The following is a 26,495-nucleotide window of genomic DNA, read 5'->3' as shown; positions in this document are numbered from 1 at the left end:
ACAGTATACAAAACCCATTAGACCCTTGTTATTTAAGCTCCAAGCACAACAAGTTCCAAATGAAACACAAAACATACCTGCATATGAATCGGATGCTGAACTTTCACTCCTATCAAATACAATTGGAGAAATGTCTCTAGACCGCTTTTTCTTCTCCTTTTTATCTGTCTCATTGTCTGAAGAAAATTTAATTTGTAACAATTCTATTTAATTATACTCTGGAAATAATTGAGATTGCAGTAAGAATGATGGGGGTTGAAAATTTCAGTATATTTAGTCTGAACCAGCTGAAGGCTGTTATACAGCAGCATGAGTGTATCTGAACCATATTGTTCTGGGATCCATTCTCTGCTAACAAGCACATATGAAGCAACATCAAAATTTTGTAAAAGTACAGTTGAATCCAGATAAGTGATCTGAAGCAAAATTGTACACTCAGGAATAATTTATCAACCTTTGCAATACCTGTGGAATGTCCTCAAGTTAAAAAGATCAATGATAAATGTTGCTATCAATATTGTATCAATAATTTTTTAAATAGTGTGAAAAACAGCACTGCTTGTAGAATAGAATGGAAGCATGCCTCATACTAGATCCTTTGAGTGTTAAATATGGTTCCAGGGTCAATTTAATAATTGCTACCCAGGCACTGCTCCGTAAAATTTCCCCAACATCTTTTGCTCTCATACCAAAGAACAATTAACATGAAAGTTCACCATCCACTACAATGCAAGGAACATCTTTGATCTCATTCTCTGTGGGCATTCAACCACAACACAAAACCATCTTATTATAATGGGAGGCATGTGGAAAAGGCATCGAACTTGCACAACAGTAAGTATTCAGATGAAGCGTCTAGATGGAGCTAGGTAGAGGGAGCTATACCTTTCAATGATCATGCCAATACTCTGTGGGCAATATAAAAATTATTCCATTCCCAATTCTCACAACTGGACCAACACTGAATTTATACAAATCTTTTAGAACCAACACAAGAGCTAATGCCTTACAGAAAAATATATAGATTATTTGACTTTACACCCAAGATTTTTCTTTTAATTGAGAATTCGACTTGGACATTACTCACTAATCTGAAGTCAACTGTACTGCAGACTGAGGATATAAAATTTGGCCACAATTAATACTGGATCAAAAGTGCTCTACATTCAGTCACCAAGCAGTCAGCATAGCCACTTAGCTAGAAACCTTAACAAGTGCATTAAAGAGAGTCAAATATACCTTTTCATTAAAAATTCACTGCAATTCTCATTTAATTCTAGCATTCCTATAGCCATTTTTTTTCTTTGATATGGTATATTTTCAAGTGTGACAGAATTTTCAACTTCCTGCCTGTGCATGTATGTCTAAAGAAGGTACTTGTCTCTACCAGTTCATTGTTCCACTAGAGCTGAGTGTTTAAATGCTTTTTAAAGTGGCCCAACATAAAAAGCAGCATGTCGCTGTTGTAGGAAGTGAAGTATTTAACAATGTGATGAAATTAAAGGTTAAAGGTAATTATGCAAAACTATGACATTCCTGAATATGAGGATTCTATAATTTTTGAAAAAGAAACAAACACCTTTAAAGGAATAGGGGAAAACATCTGGAAGGAAAATGAAGAAATATTGCCAAAATCTAAAACAGTGTGGTTTAGATGGCTAAAGAAATCAAATCTGATAGCTTGCTGGTGAAATTTAATGAATCATTTAGAGAGGCAACTGCAACCCAGCCAAATTTTTATTTTTGTGACTTCTCAATTCGCGCAAAAAAAAAAATTCCATTTCATATCATTGTCAAGCTACCCCAAGTGTGTGCATCTGTGTGTCTTAAATTTAAAGTGACCAACTTTATGTGTAGCCTTGACTACTACTATGGTACCAATGTAGAGCTATGATCTGTATAGCCGGAATAAAATTTTCAACCCCCTAAAATCATTACACATTTGATAAATCCTCATTACTTGCCTATCTAATAACATCCCTTTGGTTTTTGTCTGCTAACTGCCTACCACTAATTTGGAATGTTTTGTAGTCTAACACAGTGGGGAGGAATTAAAAAATTGAAGGGTTCACAATTTAATAGCAGAGAAAATGATTATCAAAGTGAATTATATAGATTAGGAAGTGGATATGTTGAAACAGACAGCTGTACTACAACTTTAATATTTCCCCAGATCTGTTTACAACAGTCTACTCTTTTCTCCATTTCTAATAATCTCCTTTCATATGGTTACATGAACATGTCAAGTGCAACACGAAGCACAGCTATTACAAAATCACACTGGAATAATTTCTGGGGAGGGGGAAATTAATGCCAGATGGCCTCCAATTCCCAACCGACCAGAACACCAATAAAAAGGTACTTGAAAGTAAGTCTAACTTACAAAGTTAAAATAAATAGTTATGGTCTTCTTGCTGTTTGAAAAAGTGTTGCATGATGATTCAGAAGCATAGGTGAATTTGGGACATTATTAACCAGACACTTAAACCAAACATTGTTCACTTAAATTGCCACTGTAACATTTCTGGCTATCTTTTTTGCAAATTCAAACTGCAGGAAACTTGCCACTCTTCCATAACAGTTCAGCCAAAATGCATAAACATTCAATTTCTCAGCAATAATCCAAACATGTACAGTTAAATCTGTGCTGATTGATTTATCCTAATATAACTGTCCAGTACTCTAGATCAGAATATTTGACCAGCTTACTGATCGAGAGTATTAGCACAGTAATTCTTCAGTCTTAGAACATCAGGCTGCTTAAATGCTAAAATGCCCAAACACAACAGACTATTAGCATCAAAACAACAAAATATTAAACTATTTATTTTGATGCTATTAAATATCACTTCTAGTATATTAGTTATGAGCAGTGGTTTATACAAATGGTAAAGGAAGTAGTTTATACACTGGATTTCAAACTATAATATTCATTCATATTGGAAAAGTACATTCATAACATTGCATTCATATTGGAAAAGTACATTATCTTATAAGTGACTAGTATAGGATAAGGTTACCAAACAGAATTTACCTGATGCATCAGAAAGAGAAGCAGATCTGGTGGCAGATTCTCCATCAGAAAATGAGACAGACTCTGACTGAGAGTCACTGGCTTCACTCCTTGTATCATAATCCTGCTCATGGCCTTCCTCCTTGCCTTCTCTGGGATCTCTTTCTCTGAAATCATCTTGTTCACACATATCCTGTTCATATTCTTCTTCCTCTACTTCCTCCTCCTCCTCTCCCTCCTTCTCTTCCTCAGGATCATCTTCAGCTCTAATCTCATCTACAGCTTCATCTTGATTGTCATGGTCTTCAGAAGAAGCATTGCCATCAGAATCAATCTCAACTTCTGACTGATAATCAGAATGAGTCTCCTCCTTAGAAGAATGGCCTGATCGATGCATTTTAACACCCTCGTCGATATTCCTCAAAGTCTTCTGCATTAAAATAAATAGAATTTTGGTTAAATAGACATCTTCATATTAAAGAATGAGCAAATACAGATTATGTATTTATACAGATTAAGTACTAATCATCAGTATATTACTTTCAAATACAAGTTGATTAAAGTTGTTAAATACTGCAGAACTGAAAATAACAGTTTGAAAGCATCAAGACAGAGGAAAATTAATCAAATGAATGTTAAAGATCACAATCCTTTAATTATTCTTTCAATTTTTCTCCTTGGTTCAACCGAAGTCAACATGCATGTCATGCACTCTGAAATCTGTATGACTGACTTATTTCACACAACATCATGGTGGCAAACGCTGTGCAATGCAAAACAAAGAAAAAGCCAAACGTATACAAGAGATGTGTAACATGGTGGATTTGTGTCCCTATCAAAGGAGGTTAAAGTGCTCCTTCCCTTCACTAGCTTGCAATTCACCCTTGGGCAAGGTGTAGAACCAGCTTAGGACACCCTCTCTCCCACCCTGATTAGGGTCACATGAAGCCTTGGGAGCAAGTGGCAGCTGTTTGTATGAGCAGCTGATGCACATAACAAGTACTAGTTGTATGACCACTGGTGCCACACAATCCCTGAAGACTGTTAATAATGGCTGGGGTCACCACACGACGTGGCACGAAATAATGATGATGGTACAAAAGAGAGACCCCCTGAAAAAAAAAGGGGGAACAAAGCTAATTCAGTAAGAGTGGGCACAGAACCCATCTAATTCTCTATTATGCATTTTTCATTGGATTCACTTAGCTCCAACCACCATTGAACAGGTAGAAAGGTCCCTCACACTTAAAGGGTGTATCACCCAGTAGGTGGGACTAGGATGGCAAGGCACATGAATGGCAATGGTCTTATGTTTTAAAAAATATTAAAACTACTGAATATATTGAACAAATGACAGCAAGAACAGAAGATGTTTGCGCAATTTTTATTATGTATAAAATTTGTTTTTAAAATTTAAAAAATTCTGGCACTTTCCTTCTACTTCCTTATTACCTAAAATACATCAATCCTTCTCCATAACGTACTGTGCAAATGAACTTCATCTGTGTGAAGAAATGTCTTCGCATCTATTCTGAATTTCCAAGTTATGCTGCCTGAACACCAACTCCTTTAAATCTCACCATATACAAAATACTAGAACATAGAATATTATAGCAAAGTGCAGACCCTTCAGCCCATAATGTTGTGCAAACCTTTTAACTACTGTAAGATCAATCTCATCCTTTAAATAAATATTTATTAATTTTTCTATCATCTGTATGTTCATCTAAGTTTCGTAAATCTCCCCAATGTATCAAATACCACCTCCACCCTCTAGCAGGGTTTTCCATGCTCTGATTTGTGTAAAAGAAAACTTACCTCCGACATCACCTCCTATACTTGCCTCCAAGCACTTTAAAATTACTCCACGTATTAGCCAATTATTCCCTGGGAAAAAGACTGGCCATCCACTCAATCTATGCTTATTATCATGTATTCCTCTATCAATTCATTTCTTATCCTCCTTCAGTCAAAAGAGAAAAGGCCAAGCTCACTATCCTTAAAATGCATACTCTCCAAGAAAAATGGAGGGCTATGTGGAAGGAAAGGCTTAGAATAATCTTAGAGTAGATTGAAAGGTCAGGAGAAAATCATGGGCTAAAAAGCTCTCCAGAGCCTTTTCTGATCATTGCTTCCTAAACCTTAAGTACGCTTCTTTTATCCTCTTGACGAGATGTTCCATATTTTGTCAACTATGGTTGCTTTACCCTCCCATTTTTTCGCTCACCCAATGGACAAACCTATCCAGAACATCATGCAGATGCTCCTGAAACATAGAAAACCTACAGCACAATACAGGCCCTTCGGCCCACAAAGCTGTGCCGAACATGTTCTTACCTTAAAAATTACCTAGGGTTACCCACTGCCCTCTTTTTCTGAGCTCCATGTACCTGTCCGAGAGTCTCTTAAAAGACACTCTTGTATCCGCCGGCACCACCATCATCGGCTGCCCACTCCATGCACTCACCACTCTCAGCATGAAAAACTTAGCCCTGACATCTCCTGAAGCACCTTAAAACTATGCCCTCTCGTGCTAGCCATTTCAGCCCTAGGAAAAAGCCTCTGACTATCCACACGATCAATGCCTCTCATGATCTTGCACACCTCTATCAGGTCACCTCTGATCCTCCGTTGCTCCAAGGAGAAAAGGCCGAGTTCAGTCAACCTATTCTCACAAGACATGCTCCCCAATCCAGGCAACATCCCTGCACAATTTCTATGGTTTCCACATCCTTCCTATAGTGAGGCAACCAGAACTGAGCACAAGACTCCAAGTGGAGTCTGACCAGGTTCCTATATAGCTACAACATTACCTCCCTGCTTCAAAACTCAATCGCACAACTGATGAAGGCCAATGCACCGTATGCTTTCTTAACCACAGAGTCAACCTGCGCAGCAGCTTTGAGTGTCCTATGGACGCAGACCACAAGATCCCTCTGATTCTCCACACTGCCAAGAATCTTACCATTAATACAAGATTCTGTCATATATGACCTACCAAAATTAATCACCTCACACTTATCTGGGTTGAACTCCATCTGCCACTTCTCAGCCCAGTTTTGCATCCTATCAATGTCCTGCTGCAACCTCTGACAGCCCTCCACACTATCCACAACACCTCCATCATTTGTGTCATCAGCAAATTTACTAAACCATCCCTCCACTTCTTCATCCAGGTCATTTATAAAAATCACGAAGAGTAGGGGTCCCAGAAGAACACCACTGGTCACCGAACTCCATGCAGAATATGACCCGTCTGCAACCACTCTTTGCCTTCTGTGAGCAAGCCAATTCTGGATCCACAAAACAAATGTCCCTTGGATCCTATGCCTCCTTACTTTCTCAATAAGCGCTGCATGGGGTAACTTCTCAAATGCCTTGCTGAAATCCATATACACTACACCTACTGCTCTATCTTCATCAATGTGTTTAGTCACATCCTCAAAAAATTCAATTAGGTTCGTAAGGCATGACCTGCCTTTCACAAAGCCATGCTGACTATTCCTAATCATATTATGCCTCTCCAAATGTTCATAAATCTGCCTCTCAGGATCTTCTCCATCAACTTACCAACCACTGAAGTAAGACTCACTGGTCTATAACTTCCTGAGCAATCTCTACCCCCTTTCTTGAATAATGGAACAACATCTGCAACCCTCTAATCCTCTGGAACCTCTTCCGTCCTCATTGATGATGCATAGATCATCACCAGAGGCTCAGCAATCTCCTCCCTCACCTCCCACAGTAGCCTGGGATACATCTCGTCCGTTCCTGGTGACTTATTCAACTTGATGCTTTCCAAAAGCTCCAGCACATCCTCTTTCTTAATATCTACATGCTCAAACTTTTCGTTCCGCTGTAAGTCATCTCTACAATCGCCAAGATCCTTTTCCATAGTGAATACTGAGGCAAAGTACTCATTAAGTACCTCCAGCAACATACACAAAATGCTGGTGGAACGCAGCAGGCCAGGCAGCATCTATAGGAAGAAGTACAGTCAACGTTTCTGGACGAGACCCTTCGTCAGGACTTTGAAAGCGGGAGGGGGAGGGGGAGACCCGAAATGATAGGAGAAGCCAGGAAGGGGAGGGATGAAGATGGAGAACAGGCAAGGAGTTACTGTGAAAGGGAAAAAAGAGAGAAAAAAATAATAATAAATAATAAATTAGGGATGGGGTAAGAAGGGGTAAGTACCTCTGCTATCTCTCCTGGCTCCATACATACTTTTCCACTGTCACACTTGATTGGTCCTATTCTCTCACACTTTACCCTCTTGCTCTTCACATATTTGTAGAATGCCTTGGGGTTTTCCTTAATCCTGTCCGCTAAGGCCTTCTCATAGCTCCTTCTGGCTCTCTTAATTTCTTTCTTAAGCTCCTTCCTGCTAGCCTTATAATCTTCTAGATCTCTATCATTACCTAGTTTTTTGAACCTTTTGTAAGGTCTTTTTTCCTTCTTGACTAGATTTTCAACAGCCTTTATACACCACGGTTCCTGTACCCTACCATCCTTTCCCTGTCTCATCGGAACGTACCTGTGCAGAACTCCACACAAATATCCCCTGAACATTTGCCACATTTCTTCCGTACATTTCCCTGAGAACATCCGTTCCCAATTTAAGCTTCCAGTTTCCTGCCTGATAGCCTCATATTTCCCCTTAATCCAATTAAACGCTTTCCTAACTTGTCTATTCCTATCCCTCTCCAATGCTATGGTAAAGGAGATAGAATTGTGATCACTATCTCCAAAATGCTCTCCCACTCTCCTCCACATTTCTATTGTGCATTTCTGAGAGTACATCTGCTCCCAGTTTAAGCTCCCAAGTTCCCAGCATAATTCACCCTCCAGCAATTAGAATACTTTCCCATACTAACTGTTCTTATCCGTGTCCAAGGCTATGGTATAAAGGTCAAGGAGGTGTGGTCAGCATCTCCGAAATACTCATGCACTGAGAGGTCTATCACCTTGTTAGGTTCATTGCCTAATACCAGATCCAGTGTGACCTCCAGCTGGCCTGGCCTGTCAACATTTTGGGTAAGGAATCCTTACTGGACATACCTAACACATTCCACCCCAGCTAAACCTTTTGCATTAAGGTGTTAATCAATATTAGGCAAGTTGAAATCTCTCAGGCAACAACCCTGTTAATCCTCTTACAATTGGAGGAGGAGCTTAGGAGAACAATGGTGCGTAATGGCGACTCCTTTGCTTGCATCTTTGGAAACAGCTCTATTTCTAGCTTCAATATCTCTATTTTTCCTTTTCAGGGTTCTTTTGAAGACCCTGATCTGGAGTTACATGCTGGCTTCGGTTCTTTGCAGGAATGGGACCCGCTCTCAGGGTTTCATGACTGGCCACTATTCAATATGCCAAGGACGTGGTCTAGAAGATTAGCGCGCCTTTAGGATTCCGGGATTTCGTGGCCCTGGAGACGGGCAGAAGAAACAACGCAACGGCCTTATAACATCATAAATTAGCGAATTGTTTGTTCTGTCTCCGCTTTCACTGTGAAATGGGGACACCTCTTTTTCCCTTATTAGGAAGGGAGAGTCTGTGTTATGTTGAATTACTGGGTGAAAAAGTAGTGTCTGGGGTACTGCAAGTCTGTGTCTTTATTGATGCTTTGCTGCAAGCCTGAGTGCTCCTGTGGGGGGGGGGAGCACTGATGCTTTTATTTTACTGATGGGGGGACGGCATTGCTCTTCTGCTGCTTATGCGTGTGTGGGGGATCTTTGCAGTTCTAACATTTAACTGTCATTCATTCAGTCCTCTTTTTGTGGATGTTTGCGAAGAAAAATAATTTCAGGATGTATATTGTATACATTTCTCTGACATTAAATGTACCTTTGAAAACTTTGATTTCTGCAGCTTTGTAAACTTTGCCTCCTGATCTGTTTCTCAGTATCCCTATTGCTATTGGGGGTGTCCATAGAATATTCCTCGAAGAGTGACTGCTCCTTTCCTATTTCTAACTTCCAACTATACTAACATATTAGACAACTGCTTTTTGACAATCTTCCTTTCGAAAGCTGTCATATTATCCCTGATTAGTAATACCACTCCCCCACCTCATACCTCCAATCCTGTCCCATTTGAAACATCTAAACTCCAGAATATACAGCAGCCATTCCTCCTCCTGTGACAACCAAGTCTCGGTAATGCTTACAATGTCGTAGTTCATCACCCCATGTACTATCCCTGCAGCACTCACTGAGTCACACACCTCCACTCGGCAACCATCTACTTCCAATCTCTGATTTCCCTCACAAAGTCAATGTTTACTACCTCATCTTGAATGGCAAACGACAGAACTTTCTTGACCAACCTCCCAAGCAGGACCTTATCAAATGCCTTGCTGAAGTTCACGTAGACAACATTTACTAACTTGTCTTCATCAGCTTTCTTGATAACTTCCTTGAAGAATGGTTAGATATGAGCTACTATGCACAAAGCCATGCTGATTATCCCTAATCAGTCCAGGTCGATCCAAATACTCATATCTGGTCCCTTAGAATAGACCATAAGACATAGAACAGTTAGGCCATTTGGCCAAGTCTGCTCTGCCATTCAATCAAGGCTGATCCTTCCCCCTCCCACCCCTCAGCCCCAATTCCCAGCATTCTCCCCTTAACCTTTGAAGCCAAGTCCAATCAAGAACTTATCAATCTCTGCCTTAAATACACTCAATGACCTGGCCTCCAAAGCTGCCTGTGGTAATAAGTTCCAAAAATTCACCACCACCTGACTAAAGAAATCTTTCTGCATCTGTTTAAATGGACGCCCCTCTATCTTAAGATTGTGCCCTCTTGTCCGAGACTCCCCCACCATGGGAAACATTTTTTCCACGTCTCAGCCTTTCAATATTCAAAAAGTTTCAATGAGATTCCTCTCTCACCCTTCTAAGTTCCAGTGAGTACAGACCCAGAGTCAAACGTTGCTCATATGATGACTCTTTCATTCCTAGAAACATCCTTGTGAACGTCCTCTGAAAGCTCTCCAACGCCAGAAACACTTTTTCTTTGAAGAGGATCCCAAAACGTTTCACAATTCTAAAGGTGAGGCCTCACTAGTGCCTTATAAAGCCTTGGCATCACATCCCTGCTCTTGTATTCTATACCATTTGAAATTAATGCTAACATTGCATTTACCTTCCTCACCGACAACTCTACCTGCAAGTTAGCCTTTAGGGTGCTCTGCACAAGGACTCCCAAGTCCCTTAGCATCTCAGAATTAGGATTTTCTCCCCGTTTAGAAAATAGTCCACACATTCATTTCTTCTACCAAAGTGCATGACCATGCTAAAACACTATTTCATTTGCCACTTTCTTGCCCATTCTCCTATCTGAACAAGTCCTTTTGCATCCTACCTGTTTCTTCAACACTACCTGTCCCTTCACCAATCTTCGTATCATCTGCATACTTGGCAACAAAGCCATCTATTCCATCATCTAAATCACTGATATACAGCATAAAAAGCAGCTCTAACTCCAACTCCTGCAGAACATCACTAGTCACTGGCAGCCAACCAGAAAGGGGGAACATCGACTCAGACCATGAGAGGTCTGCATCGGGCATTTTCATGCCTTACAAGGCGCAGATTGGAAGTCTGTGTGGGGCACCACTCCTCGCACAGACACTAGAGCAATGTGTGATTAAGTGCCTTGCTCAAGGACACAAACACGCTGCCACAGCTGAGGCTTGAACCAGCGACCCTGAGATCACTAGATGAACACCTTAACCACTTGGCCACGTGCTCAACACAACCAGAAAAGCATCCTTCCATTCCCACTCACTGCCTCCTACCAATCAGCCAATGCTCTAACCATGCCAGCAACTCTCTTGCAATACCATGGGCTCTTAATTTGGTAAGCAGCTTCATGTGTGGCATCTTGTCAAAGGCCTTTTCAAAGTCCAAATATACAACATTCACTGCATCCCCTTTATCTATTCTACTTGTAATCCCCTCAAAGAACTCCAACAGATTGGTCAGGCAAGATACTCCCTTAAGGAAACCATGCTGACTTTGTCCTGTGTCACCAAGTACTCCATAATCTCATCCTTAACAACTGACTCTAACATCTTCCCAACCACTGAGGTCAGGCTAACTGGTCTATAATTTCCTTTCTGCTGCCTTCCTCCTTTCTTAAAGAGTGGAGTGACATTTGTAATTTTCCAATCCTCTGGCGGCATAGAGTACAATGATTTTTGAAAGATCATTAACCAATGCCTTCACAATCTCTACCGCTACCTCTTTCAGAACCCTAGCTGTTCATCTGGTCCGGGTGACTTGTATACCCTTGGGTCTTTCAGCTTTTTGAGCACCTTCTCCCTTGTAATAGTAACTGCACTCACTTCTCTTCCCTCACATCCTTCAACATCTGACACACCGCCAGTGTCTTAGACAGTGAAGACTGATGCAAAACACTCATTTAGTCCATCTCCCATCTCTTTGCCCCCCATTATTATTCCTCCAGCTTCATTTTCCAGCAGTCCTATATTAACTCTCATCTTTCTCTCTTTTTTTTTTACATACTTGAAAATTCCTTTACTATCCACTTTGATATTGTTTGCTTACATCATCTTTTCCCTCCTAATGATTCTTTTAGTTGCTCTCTATAGGTTTTTAAAAAGCGTTCCAATCCTCTATCTTCCTGTTAACTTTTGCTTTATTGCATGCCCTCTTGCTTTGGCTTTCTTTGTCAGACACAATTCTATTATTTTGCCATTTGAGTATTTCTTCGTTTTTGGAATACGTCTATGCTGCACTTTCCTCATTTTTCCCAGAAACTCATGCCACTGCTGCTCTGCTGTCATCCTTGCCAGCATCTCCTTCTAATTTACTCTGGCCAACTCCTCTTTATAATTTCCTTTACTCCACGGAAATACACTGTAATTTCCTTTACTCACTGAAATACAGCTACCTCTGATGAAGTTTTGAGGGTATTGGGGAAGTAGGAAATGATTTTTAGACTCTTGTAGATAACGGGTTAAAGGGAACTTTGACTCAGACCATGAGAGGCCTGCATCAGGCATTTTCATGCCTTACAAGGCGCAGATTGGAAGTCTGTGTGGGGCACCACTCCTCGCACAGACTAGACCAATGTGAGATTAAGTGCCTTGCTCAAGGACACAAACACGCTGCTACAGCTGAGGCTCGAACTAGTGACCTTCAAATCACTAGACGAACGCTTTAACCACTTGGCCACATGCCCAACATTTGGCCGGGTTAAAATTGGGTACAAACTTCCGTTTATTCTGCTCTGAGTAATCCGCCTGAGGCTGGTTTCAGACTAACGACCTTGCAGATGTCTCCTGAGAATGTTATGCTCTGGCAGTTGGGTTCTGATCGGTCACACACATCCTGCCTTATGGTTTTGCAAGAACTGAGCTAAGCACCCTCGTTTGTTTAGGGAAAGGGAGGACTCACTGACAAGGACAGGAATGAATAACTGTCTGTAAAGGGAATAACTGATAAGGACTGGACAGTACATCCATCTGTAATTAAAACCTTGAATTAGTGGACTCTCTTATCTAAGTAATTAAGTTTTGCTCCAACAGACCTGGTGGGAATACCAGTTACTGCATCTTAAACAGAGATCCGATACGAGCCCCCAGAGGGAGAGGAAATCTGTCCCTTCGGTGTGCGGCTCTGCACCTCTCACCAGCTGAGTTTGAACAAATAAACTGGTGAAAAGGATAAAGTCAAGAACTGTTTGTGGTGTGGTTATTGGTCCGGCAAATTTAAGTCTACATTTGGTGCCGTGACTCGGATCCCAACATAGGGAAAGTCCCTATGGGCTGAATAATTGACCGGGGGGGGGGGGGGTTTCCAGGTGAGTGTGAATGGGCAGTAGGGGTGCCCCGAGGTACTTCAGCTCTGACCGTCCCTTCCACTCATTTGAAACTCCTGCTCCTCGCCCCAAGGAATCTGTACCTTGACGGGATCCAACCAACCACCCGGACCAGGAGAATAAGGTAAGCAGTTGTTTTTATGAGTATTAAAGTCTTCGGGTGCTGAAGAATTGGGCAGTGGAGCAGTGGATCAGTGGCAGTGATCTATTACATTTTTCTTTTGGGTTGAACACAGCGATTGGGCAGCGGGTTAGTGGCAGTAACTTATTACATTTTGGGGCTGGTGGCAGCAACCCAGTAACTAGATAAGGGGGTAATTGACCTGGTCTATTCTAATTGATGTGGGGGCTGGTGCTAGTGACCTGGTAAATTTAAGTAACTAATTGGGCGACAGGCGGTTGACCCGGTAAATTAACCAGCACAGGGTGGGACAGATGTTTGGCCAAACAGAGGGGAAAGGGGCTCCCCTGCAGTCTATCCGGATGTTAAGTGCAGCACTAACAAAGAAACTGGGAAACGGTGTGTGGCCACCAGGGGGAGCTTGGGATATAACCCCTTGTGAACGAGCAGCAAATTTAATTTGGAAGAAGAATTGCGGTAAAAAGTGGAAATTACTGATTAAAGAATGGAAAGATAAAGCTGATACCAAATGGAATAGTACTTTACTGGCCAGTTGGAGGAACAACACCTGTGATAAAGGGGTGTAGAGGTATGTACATCAGAAGGAAATATCAAGAGTTGGGAAACATTAAAGGCAGAGTGAGAATGGGTAGATGGGAGAAGAAAAAGAGAACGAGAGAAACAAAGTAAATAGAAACATAGAAAATAGGTGCAGGAGTAGGCCATTCGGCCCTTCGAGCCTGCACCGCCATTTATTATGATCATGGCTGATCATCCAACTCAGAACCCAGCCTTCCCTCCATACCCCCTGACCCCTGTAGCCACAAGGGCCATATCTAACTCCCTCTTAAACATAGCCAATGAACTGGCCTCAACAGTTTGCTGTGGCAGAGAATTCCACAGATTCACCACTCTCTGTGTGAAGAAGAAATAGGCAAAGGCAGATATGGACAGACAGGAAGGTTTGGATTGGCAGTGCCGCACGCGAGATCCAGGGCCAATATGGGATCCCGAACCCATGTCTGGCATACCAACCCTGTTTGAGGACAGTGACCGTGATGAGGATTGGGCACCCACCATATCCCCCACCTTACCAGGGGCCAAGTGCACCAGTGCTTCCAAACCCCAGTCCTCCCAGTACTCATAGATACGGTGGCCGCTCGGGTAAAACAGCGGCAGCAGGGAAGGGGAGGCTCTCTATATCCTGAGATCCAGGAAGGGAATACTGAGAATTATTCCGAGACAGGGAGGGAAGAATCCAATAAAACCCCAGAGTTAATGGCTCCACACAGACAATTGCGAGGAGGGACAGCCCTCAGTAATTCCTGTGTATGCACCCTGGAAGACTTAAGAAATGATAATGATCATGAATCAGGCCCCAGATAGAAAAGAAAAACCAGCACAGTTTGTTCAGTATGTCCGCAGTACTATACAAATGCAAAATGAGACCCCGCAAGATTTATTTGGTCTCTGCTGCATGATTCTCTCAGCTGATGAGGGGCGGAAATGGAAGGCAGAATTAAGATAACGAACCTATCAGGAGTTACAGGCAGGAATCCATAATGAGAATGAACAGACATACCAGATTATTCAAGCCCTGGAGAGGGCTCTCCAACAACCTGTAAATATCACTAAAGTACTTGAATGCAAACCTAAGCCCGGGAAATCGGGACCAAACTATTGGGAGCGATTTGTGGCCTGCTATGGCACTTTCGCAGGAGACCAAGCCTCTATTAATGGGAATCTGTCCCCCCAGTTTAATGCCTTACTGCTCCAATACTTACCAATTAAGTTAGCCAACATGATTAAAACTAATAATATGGATTGGCCTGACAATGACCGAAATTGAATGCGACGAGCTTTGACATATTACTGGGACCCGGTTTTCGAATATCTACCAACCCCGAAGGAAACTAATATTAAAGGAGAATATGTTCAGCAGGAAGAAGGACACGAGGGGGATACATCTGGGGATCAGAAATGGGAACAAAAACCTACCAAGGGACGGGTGGGGACAACAACCCATTTAGAAATTGACAAGCAAGGATGCTCCCTACCGTGAATACCACCCCTCAGGAAGAGCCCAATGTAATATTACAAATGGCTAGAATTCCAATTCCGTTTATGATTGATACGGGGGCAACCATATCCACTCTCAATCAGGAAATAGTATCGGAACAGGGATTACAGCTATCAGACACTACAATCACTCTGACTTGGGTTCGAAGGCACAGAACGTACGTGCGCAGGTGGAATTCCACGGGAATCAGTGTGAGGTTTCATTTACAATCACCACCAGTCTGGTGTGTAATCTAGGAGGGAGACTTGCTCGGTTCGTTGGAAGTCGAGATTCTATGCACAGACAAGGGTATGACCCTGGGACTAGCGAACAACCAACAGCTTCTCCAATTTACGATCCCCCAGTGGTGGGCACTTAATCTGGACTCCACTGTGTTTGAATCCCCTCTGCCAGTGGCCGACCCTCATGTGACTCTGTGCTATGATCCTATGGGGTGTTCAACTGAGGAAAGCCAATATTATGCACCCTTCGAGGGACAGAAGTTCCCAGTCACAGTGATTGGAGAGGTTAAAGGAAAAGAGGGCAGTGCATTACTGGTCAAAGTTCCAGATTTCCTTTGGCGACAGACAGGACTGGTGGTTCCCCATACCACCGTTAGGGGTTGCCCTGGGCTCCAGCCAAAGAGCTGAGGGCTCCTTGCCTACACCCTGACGAAACAAGCCTCAAGCACTGAGGGAGACTGGCAAGACTTGGCCGCGGATCAATTCCGATACTGGAAGGAGTCAGAGGTGAAGACGGGACATCTGGAAAGACACTCTTTTAATAATGACCGAACCCAAGACATTGTACCCCATCTCTGGGCAATTTCAGGCCATGAAGCTGGCCGCACCAACTGCCCCCCCCCCCCGTTCGGATCACCATGAAAGAAAGACAGACTCTCCCATCCCTTCTGCAATACCCCCTCCCGAGGCACTGTTTTATGGGGATGGAAGCTCCTTTGTGGATCCAGCAGGGAAACAATGTTCTGGCTATGCGATAGTGACTGACAGTGAAGTAACTGAGCAGGCCTCTTTTGAAACAGCTGTCTCTGCCCAGAAGGCTGAGCTGTTTGCTCTGACTCATGCCTGTATCCTAGCAACAGACTAAAGTGTAAACCTTTACTCAGATTTCCATTATGCACTGACTACGGGGCTCTCTGGGAATTTTGGGGATTCCTGACTTCCTCTGGCCACCCCATTAGTAATGCTACCTTTGTAAACAACTTACTCACTGCTCGACAGCTACCTCGAGTTTTGGCTATTATTAAATGTGCAGCCCATACTGGGGAATCTGATGAGATATCTAAGGGTAATACTAGGGCTCATGCAGCGGCCAAACAGACAGCCTTGAACCCCACACTTTTGATCCCCTTGGGAAATAAGCAGGCCTCTAGTCGACGTGACCACGGAAGGGTATGCCAGATATGGGGGAAATGCGTGCGTTCCAGGGGGACACCCCTGAAGGAGAGCACAAACTATGGTCCCAAATGGGTTGCCACCTTGGACCTCAGACCAATTTATGGGTGACCCCTGCAGGACAGGTCTGTGTTCCCTCTGTGTTCTTACCTATTTTGATAGATTATGTACATAACTGTATACACTTAGGCAATCAGAATGGTTTTCGGCAGAAGCGCACAACAGCAATGCAAATACTTGCTCTCCGTAGGATCACTGAGGAAGTCAAGAACAACCGACCAGCCGTTGCTTACTTACATCGATTTTCGCAAAGCTTTTGACTCCATTCACCGAGGTAAAATGCTGAAGATCCTGAAAGCTTACGGAGTGCCAGACCATCTACTGAGAGCAATAGAGTCCAGCTATACCAAAACTATGGTGAAAGTTGTATCACCAGACAGAGAAACAGCAGTGTTCGAGCTCCTAACTGGTGAGCTGCAAGGAGACACTCTGGCACCCTACATCTTTATAATTGTCCTTGATTACGCTCTGCGTCAAGCTACCAAAGATCATGACAAGCTTGGTTTTACCATAAAATCAGGACAAACCAAAAGTGTCAGACCAGTTATACTCACAGATCTAGATTTTGCAGATGACATAGTCCTGCTCTCCGACCAGATGGAGGAAGCACAGCAGCTACTGACAGAAGTGGAAATTGAGTGCAATAAAGTTGGACTTCACCTAAACACTAAAAAGACAGAGTACATGGCGTTTAGCTGTGATGATGGTACTCTGAAGACCGTAAAGAATGATACCAGTAAGTCTTTGACTACATGTACCTCGGGTCAAGAATGATGAGTTCGGAGAAGGACATAAAGATACGGAAGGTGCTGGTGTGGAGGGCTATGAACAACATGAAGGAAATCTGGAAGTCAAACCTGACCAGAGGGCTTAAAAAGAGGATTTTCATAGCAGTCATAGAGTCCATTCTCACGTACGGATGCGAGACGTGGACACTCACCAAAACGATGTGGAAGTCTCTAGATAGTTGCTATACAAGAATGCTCCGGAAGGCTCTTGATGTGAGTTGGCAACAGCACATGACGAACGTTGAGCTCTATAACAACCTACCGATGCTCTCCACTAAAATCGAGGCGAGAAGACTGCAACTAGCGGGGCACTGTCTACGCCACCCCGAGCTACCTGCCAGCCTAGTCATCATATGGGAGCCCAAGCACGGGAGGATGAACCCTGGGCGCCCTCCCAAGACTATGGTCAACACACTCCTAGAAGACAGCGGCGCGGCTAATGTAGATGAACTGAACACACTGATGAGGGAGAGGGAGAAGTGGAGAATCCGTCATCGTGCCCGACGCCAGCCCCCTACGCCTGAGTCGACGTAGTAGTAGTGGGCAAGGAGGGAATGGTTAATACATTATTACAATCTTGGTGGCACCCAGGTTTCCAGAAAGCAGCTGAAAAGCGAGCCACAGTATGTTTAATTTGTGGAAAAAAAAACAAATGCTGGAAAGGGAACGCCTTGTGTTTCCGGAACTACCCCCTTGCCTGGTGGACCTTTTTCTTGTTTGCAACTTGCTTTTACAGAACTACCTAGAGTACATTGTTATAAGTATTGCTTAGTGATAGTAGATGTATTCAGCAGATGGATTGAAGCTGTTCCCACAACTAATAATACTGCTATGACTGTTGTGAAAATATTGCTTAAAGAAATAATTCCTCGCTACGGACTTCCAGAAATGATAAGCTTGGACAATGGACCACATTTTGTTGCCAAAATAAATGAGGAAGTCTGTAAGAACTTGCTATAAAACAGCAGTTCCAATGCACCCATCATCCGAAAGCAGCTGGCATAGTGGAACAAGCCAATGGTACTTTGAAAGATAAGTTGACCAAACTTACGCAAGAAACTAGATTGACCTGGTTGAAGGTTTTACCCTTAGCCCTATTCCATATGAGAATCACGCCATCAAGACAGGGTTATCACCTGCAGAAATTATCTACGGGAAGCCTATAAGAACCCCAAGGGGACCCCAACCTTGTTTGCCACTCCTCCCTAAGAGCTTACCTACCAAATTAGATATGCATACCTTGGGGGAGGAGATGGGAAAATGCTTATGCAAATTAACTAAAACTCTCCAAAGCTTGCATTCACAGGTGTGGCAGGGGTATCGGAAAGACGAAACCCAGCCCAAAGGTGACTATCCCACAATTGAACTTGTAGATTTTGTCCTGATCAAGAACTGGGATCGAGGGACACTCAGTGGAGAGGACCATATCCGGTGTTACTGACCACTCCCACAGCTGTGAAACTAAAGGGGCAATCTCGGTGGATACATCGAACGGACTGCAAACATGTTACTGAAGGAACTGAGGAGAAAAACTCTCTTGGACTAAAGGAAAACATATTGGTTGATAGTGGCGTTTTGGCATTTCAGAAGTCTGATTGAATTAATTTTGATTATTGTCTGTATCCTACAGTGCCTTTAGCCAGGTTTTGCATCCTGTTGTAGAAGAGACAATCGATTGTAAAAGGTTATCATATAATGATAAAAAAAAGGAGGAAATGATGAAGTTTCAAGGGTATTGGGGAAGTAGGAAATCATTTTTAGACGCTTGTAGATAACAGGTTAAAAATTGGGTACAAACTTCTGTTTATTCTGCTCTGAGTAATCCGCCTGAGGCTGGTTTCAGATTAACAACCTTGCAGATGTCTCCTGAGAATGCTATGCTCTGGTGGTTGGGTTCCGCTGATCCATCAAACACATCCTGCCTTATGGTTTTGCAAGAATTGAGCTAAGCACCCTCGTTTGTTTAGGGAAAGGGAGGACTCACTGACAAGGACAGGAAGGAACATGTCTGTAATTTACTTATGATGATTATGAAGACACATAGTCCTCTTTTATTGTCATTTAGTAATGCATGCATTAAGAAATGATACATTATTTCCTCCGGTGTGATATCACAAAACACAGGACAAACCAAGACTGAAAAAACTGACAAAACCACATAATTATAACATATAGTTACAAACAGTGTAACAATACCATAACTTGATGAAGTCCGTGAGCACAGTAAAGTTCAAAATTTCTCAAATGTCCCATATCTCATGCAGACGGGAGAAGGAAAACTGTCCCTGCCATGCCAACCACAATCCGACTCTGAGTCATCCGAAAACTTCGAGCTCTGATCAGCTCTCCGACACCGAGTACTGAGCGCCATCTCTGTCCGAACGATTCGACCTCCTCGGTCGCCAAAAGCAGGCAAGGCCGGGGATTCCCAAAGATAAACGACCACACAGTAATGACAGCAGTGAACGGGCGTTTCAGAAATTTCTCCAGATGTTCCTCTGTGCTTTCACGTCCATTCTCCATCAAATCAGAATTGTCCACGGCCCCTATTTAACAGATACGATATCATTTTTCACCAGAGCGCTGCGCACACATGGCACACCGCCATCTTCTCCTCTCGCCGTTTTTTTAAGATAAGGACACTCAGTCCTCGTTTATTGTCATTTAGAAATGCATGCATTAAAAAAAATGATACAATGTTCCTCCAGAATGATATCACAAGAAACATTGGACAAACCAAGACTAAAACCAACAAAACCACATAATTATAACATATAGTTACAACAGTGCAAAGCAATACCGTAATTTGATAAAGAGCAGACCATGGGCACGGTAAAAAAAAAAAGTCTCGAAGTCCCGATAGCCTCATCATCTCATGCAGATGGTAGAAGGGAGAACTCTCCCTGCCATGAACCTCCAAGCGCCGCAAACTTGCCGATGCAGTACCATGGAAGCACCCGACCGCAGCGGACTCTGAGTCCGTCTGAAATCTTCGAGCCTCCGACCAGCCCTTCGACACCAAACACCATCCTCTGCCCGAACACTTCAACCCCACCCCGGCCGCCGAGCAACAAGCAAAGCCGAGGACTCTGGGCCTTTCCCTCCAGAGATTTTGGATCACACAGCAGCAGCAGCAGTGAAGCAGGCATTTCAGAAGTTTCACCAGATGTTCCTCCATGCTCTCACGTCCGTCTCCATCAAATCAGGATTGTGCACGGTACCCTACTTGACAAATAACAGACATCACCACCGGAGTGGCCGCTGCGAGCTGCATCGCGCTGCCATCTTCTCCTCTCCTCCTGGGAAGCTGGGGCCTAGCAAAGGGAATAACTGAGGCCTAATTAAGTCAGGGCCTAGCAAAGGGAATAACTGATAAGGGCTGGATAGTACATCCATCTGTAATTAATACCTTGATTTAGTGGACTCTCGTATCTAAGTAATTAAGTTTTGTTCCAACAGTCTTGGTGGGAATACCAGTTGAACTAAGTGCTCCTTGTCTCACTGTTCTATAAATTGTAACGTTTCTGCATGTTAGACAGAAGTCAGATATGAGCCCCCAGAGGGAGAGGAAATCTGTCCCGCTGGTGTGCGGCTCCGCACCTCTCGCCAGCTGAGTTTGAACAAATAAACTGGTGAAACGGTTAAAGTAAAGAACTGTTTGTGGTGTAGTTATTGGTCCGGCGAGTTTGAACTTACACCTCAGACTTTACTTTCTCCTTATTAAATTTAAAGTTGAACTCAATCATACTGTGATCACTGCCTCCTAAGGTTAGACCAGAAGACAATAAGATACAGGAGTAGAATTAAGCCATTCAAGTCCACTCCGCCATTTCATCATGGCTGATCCCGGATCCCATTTAACCCCATACACCTGCCCCCTCACCATATCCCTTGATGCTCCAACCAATCAGCAATCTATACTTCTACTTTAAGTACCCTCACACACTAGGACTCAACCAGTCTGTGGCAAAGCATTCCACAGATTCACCACTCTTTGGCTAAAAAAAATTAATTCCTCCTACCTGTTCTGAAAGGTCACCCAATTTTGAGGCTATGCCCCCTAGTTCTGGATACCCCCACTGGGGGAACATTCTCTCCATATTCACCTATCTAGTCTTTTCAACACTTAGCAGGTTTCAAAGAGATCCCCACACATTCTTCTAAATCCCAGTTAAGTACAAGCCCAAAGCTGCCAAATGTTACTCTTATGTTAACCCTATCATTCCTGCAATCATCCTTGTGAACCACCTCTTGACTCTCTCCAATGACAACACATCCTTTCTGAGATTATAGAGTCCTAAACTATTAACAATACTCCAAGTGCAGCCAGACTAATGTCTTATAAAGCTTCAGCATTATGTCCTTGTTTTTTATATTCTATTCCCCTTGAAATAAATGCCAACTTTGTATTAGCCTTCTTTACCACTTGCCCTTCAGGTCCACCTTAAATCTTCCCCTCTCTCCATAAACGTACATACTTTGAACTCTTATAGAGTATTGGACTCCTCTACCTGGGGAAAAGTCTGTGAGCATACTTATCTATGTCCCTTGTATTTGCCTTCTTTTCTTCATGCCTTCTTACACAAGGAATTTTAAGTCCCTCTGCACCTGTGATGTTTGAATTTTCTCCCTATTTAGATAACAGTCCATACTATTGTTCCTTTTACCAAAATGCATTATCATACATTTCCCAACACTGTATTCCATCTGCACACTTTTTTGACCAGTCTTTCAATTTGTCTAAGTCCTGCTGCAATCTCACTGCTTCCTCACTTTTCCATCTATCTTCATATCATTCATAAACTTTGCCACAAAGCCATCAACTCCATTATCTAAATCATTGACAAACAAAGTGAAAAGTAGCGGCCCCAATACTGACCCCCAAGAAACACCACTAGTTACTGGCAGCCAACCAGAAAAGGACCCCATAGTTCGCCTCCAGTTCAGATGCAAACCGCCATCTCATCTCTACAGGTCCCACCTTCCCTTGAAAAGAGCCAAATAATCCAAAAATCTGACTCTCCCTCATTCATGGATGACCTCTGACTGCAACTTCTCACATTAAAATAGAAAGACTTCAACCCATCCAACTGAGTACAATTTTGTCATATCCACTGTGTTTCTCAGTCTCTCTAACCAACTGTTCTGATGCACATGATAAATAAAGCTCCCCAACTCTTATTACCATCTTATTCTGGCTTCTTCCCCTTTCCTTTCCAGTCCTGATGAAATCTGAACCCCTCAACAGATGCTGCATGACTTGCAGAGTTCCTCCCGCACTTTGCGTGTTGCTCAAAATTTCCAGCATCTGGCCTAATCGCGGGACAATTTACAATGATCAATGAACCTACTAACCGGTAGGTCTTTGGACTTTGGTAGGAAACTGGAGCACCCAGAGAAAATCCACGTGTTTGTGGAGAAGATGTACTAACTCCCCATGGGTAGCACTGGAAATATACTCCCGACGACCCAGTCTGTAATGGCATCACACTAATTTTAATGCTAATGTGTTGCCCAAGTCTATGCCAAAAGCTACTTTGCTTAGTCCCTAAAATCTGTACTTGGACCACGGTGTTCATACCTCTCCTATCCATGTACTTATCCAAATTTCTTTTAAATGTTGCAATGGAACCTGTATCCACCTGTTCTGCTGGCAGCTCACTCCACAATCGCGCCCACCTGAATGAAGAAGGTACCCCTCAGGTTCCTCTTCTGCATTTGCAGCACCTATACCATTTATAATTCTGTATACTTCCATCAAATCTTCCCTCATTCCAGGGAATAAAGTCTTAACCTATTCAACCTTTATCTATAACTCAGGTCCTCAAGTTGAGGGCCACATCCTTGTAAATGTTCACTATATTAGAACATAGAAAATCTACAGCACATTACAGGTCCCTAAGCCCACAATGTTGTGCCAACATGTAACCTACTCTAGAACCTGCCTAGAATTTCCCTACTGCATAGCCCTGTATTTTTTGAAGCTTCATCTAAGAGTCTCTTAAAAGACCCCATTGTATCCACCTCTACCAACCTTTGCTGGCAATACACTTCACGCACCCACCACTCTCTGTGTGAAAAACCTGGGTCTGACTTTCTCCTTGTACCTACTTCCAAGCACCTTAAAACTATGTCCCCTCATGTTAGCCATATCAGCCCTGGGAAAAAGCCTCTGGCTATCCACAGCATCAATGCCTCTCACCTTATATACCTCTATCAGGTCACCTCTCAACCTCCCTCACTCCAAGAGAAAAGGCCAAGTTCACTCAACCTATTCATAAGGCATGTTCTTCAATCCAGGGAACATCCTTGTAAATCTCCGCACTCTCTGTATAGCATCCACAATCCTTCCTGTAATGGGGTGACCAGAAATAAACACAGTACTTCAAGTGGGGTCTAACTAAGGTCTTATAAAGCTGTAACATTACCTTATGGTTCTTGAACTTTTTTAATCTTATTGATATCTTGACCAGAACTACACACAATACTCCAAATTTGGCCTCACCAACCCTAACTACCCACGAACGCTGCTTTCAAGGAAGTATGGATCGATATTCCTAGATCCTTTTGTTCTACTGCAGTACTCAGTGCTCTACCATTCACTGTGTCAGTCCCACCCTGGATTTCCTCCCGCAGTGCAACATATCACACTTGTTTGTCTGCATTAAATACCATCTCTATGCAGGAAATCTAGACCTCATTTTGAAACTGGCTTTGTCACGAACCCTGACTAAGGCCCATGAGAATCAGAGTCCACTCACTGTACTGATTCAAATCATGGGTCTACATTCCCTTGCTTTTATACTACGACTGAAAATTTTCAATGTTCTTGATTCTTGGGACTACTTCTTCCTCAAAAGCTACTAACTAGGTTGTGCAATAATGCTATGCAATGCTCATGTGGTGTTACATGCTCAAGGAGATCCTGTTTTTTTGTGTGAGAATGATGTAATGATCTTTTGGAGGTCAATGATGTGATTTTCCCGCCGATGTGAGGTCACATGATGACGTGCACCATGGGTATATAAGGGGAGATCCCAGGTGACGCAGTAGGTTTTTAGTTTGGAGATTTCCAGGTAGAATGTGCTGTGTCTCTGTTTCTGTTGCATGTTTGCTTTTGTGACGCAGTTTCATTTTTAAAACTGAGTATTGCGTTCTATTGCAAAATACCATATTATTGGACTGGAAATTTTTGCTAGATGTGCTGATTTACTCAATTCCAACAGTAGAAGGGAGAGTGAAGGATTTACCGAAGTACAGAACCGAAGAATCAAGAGGAGTCGGCATCGTTTGGCAGTTTAATAAAGGATCGACCTTATTGAGTCTTCGTGGAAGGAGTAGTGACCTGCATCGAGGATAACACTTCCCAAAAAGAGCAAAGAGTTCATGCAAAGGTTTGCTCTCTCTGTAAAAGAATTTAAGGTCAGTTGGTTTAAACTGTTTATTTACTGCCACGTGAATTCTGTGGACAGAACCAGCAGGAAAGTTGCATCTGTGAAGAAATCCTTCTCCGGAGAAGTCTCTCCCAATTGAACGTATAAGTCTGTTGGACTTCTGAATTCATCATTTTAAGAACTATATTTGACTTTATCGCTTTAAGAACCAGTGCCGAGTGACGACTTGGTGAACGGCTGCATATCGGCTAACTTCCAGTTAAAATTTTCGTTTGTTTTTTTCCTTATCGTTTATCCGTGTTTAATAAATGTTTGGTTGTTTTTATATAACCTGTCTCGGTTGATATTCATTGTTGCCGGTTACATAACAGTGGAAATACAGAAATTACAGGAATGGGTGGCTTTGATAACACATGCAAATCATTGAACCAACAAATCAAAAGATAAAAGTGTCCTTCAATATTTTAACCTCTGTATATCCATTGATGTACAGATAGTGAGGCTCAGTTATGAGTAGTCTAATTGCTCAGCTGGACTGAAATTACAAAAGCCACATGGTGCACTTAAATTGGAGGGAAAATAACCTTAGCCAATAAAAGTTTATTAATTGTATGGATAATACTTTTCCCAGCTTACACTGGAATGTTTGAATAGTGATGTGACCTCAATGGCAAAACTGCTTTAATAACCTTATTTTGATATCTGCAACTCTTACTGCACAAACATTTGAATGCTCTAAACCACTCAAATGTTAAGACGGCAAAACAAACTCCTTCAGTAAAATCCCAACATGCAAACTGTCAAATAAACACTTGCAATCTAGAATGCAATAAAGGGCAAGTTCACTGCCCACAATAAAGCCACAAATCTCTAACATTGCCATATTATTCCTTAATGACCAGTCTATACACAGCAAATTGAATTTTACAATCTTACACTAATAATACCATTTATAGAGAATTAGTGATTTCCAAAATGTATATAATGGAAAATAGGAAGGTGAATGAAAGGTTAGTGGCACTCTCTATAAAAAATTACAAGTGATACTCACAAATAGCTACAAGATGAAGGAAGGATTAAAGAAATTACAATCACATTGGAGCTTACATGTCCAGGTCCCAATGGACCATTGTAGGTCATTAAAAGAAATGGCTCGAGATAAACAAGTGGGTTTTAATCCGGGAACAGTTCCACTGATAAATAGCTTTACTCAAATCTAAAGTAAGTCCACCACAGATGGCCCCAAGCCCAGCTGCGAAAGGAGGGTTGGGCATGGGGCAAGCAGCCCCATTCTATAAAAACCCAGTGCCAGAGAAACGTCAGCAGGAGCTCCAAAGACCTCACCCCTGAGAGGAAGGATCTTTGAAGATAGGCTACATCTTGGGACAACCAGGAAAGGCTGGCCCAGGAGAGTGGACTCTGCACAGCTACTGTCAGTAGTCTTTGCTGCAAGCTGAAGTAAAAGTGAATTTGTGAAAAGGCAATCATGCTTGTCCAAACTATTTCAGCTCAACAAGGTGATGTAGCTGTATTTATAGAAGGCATTTGATAAGGTGCTGCATCAAAGATTATTTCAGAAATTTATGTTCATTACATGGGAAACAAAATATTGGCACAGAAAGTAAAATATGCATAACTGGCTGGGAAGTATTGGGGCATCAGTTAATTTTTCATTTATCGAAGAAATTTGAAAATGGTTCCAGAGATTTGATGCTGAATCTGCTGGTGATACAAAGATGGTAGGAATGTTGCTACAAAAGAAATACACACAGGTGAAGTAACAGGACAAAGGTC

General features: G+C 42.5%; 1 protein-coding gene across 3 annotated transcripts in view; it reads right to left on the bottom strand.

Moving 5' to 3' along the window:
- Positions 1-26,495, bottom strand: part of ythdc1 (YTH N6-methyladenosine RNA binding protein C1) — a 90,973-nt gene that overhangs the window by 44,218 nt on the left and 20,260 nt on the right. For 2 of the 3 annotated variants that reach the window (XM_063069247.1, XM_063069250.1), the window contains 2 exons: positions 3,035-3,443; positions 78-176 (listed from right to left, as the gene is read on the bottom strand). In XM_063069247.1, coding sequence (XP_062925317.1) covers positions 78-176; positions 3,035-3,443 — 508 coding nt within the window. The remainder of the gene's footprint in view (positions 1-77; positions 177-3,034; positions 3,444-26,495) is intronic. The other variant, XM_063069248.1, reaches the window with a different exon arrangement.

The sequence above is a fragment of the Mobula hypostoma genome, chromosome 16, assembly GCF_963921235.1.
Source record: "Mobula hypostoma chromosome 16, sMobHyp1.1, whole genome shotgun sequence".
NCBI lineage: Eukaryota > Metazoa > Chordata > Chondrichthyes > Myliobatiformes > Myliobatidae > Mobula > Mobula hypostoma.
Note: the sequence above shows the minus strand (reverse complement) of the source record. Positions and strands in the feature narration are given on the sequence as shown.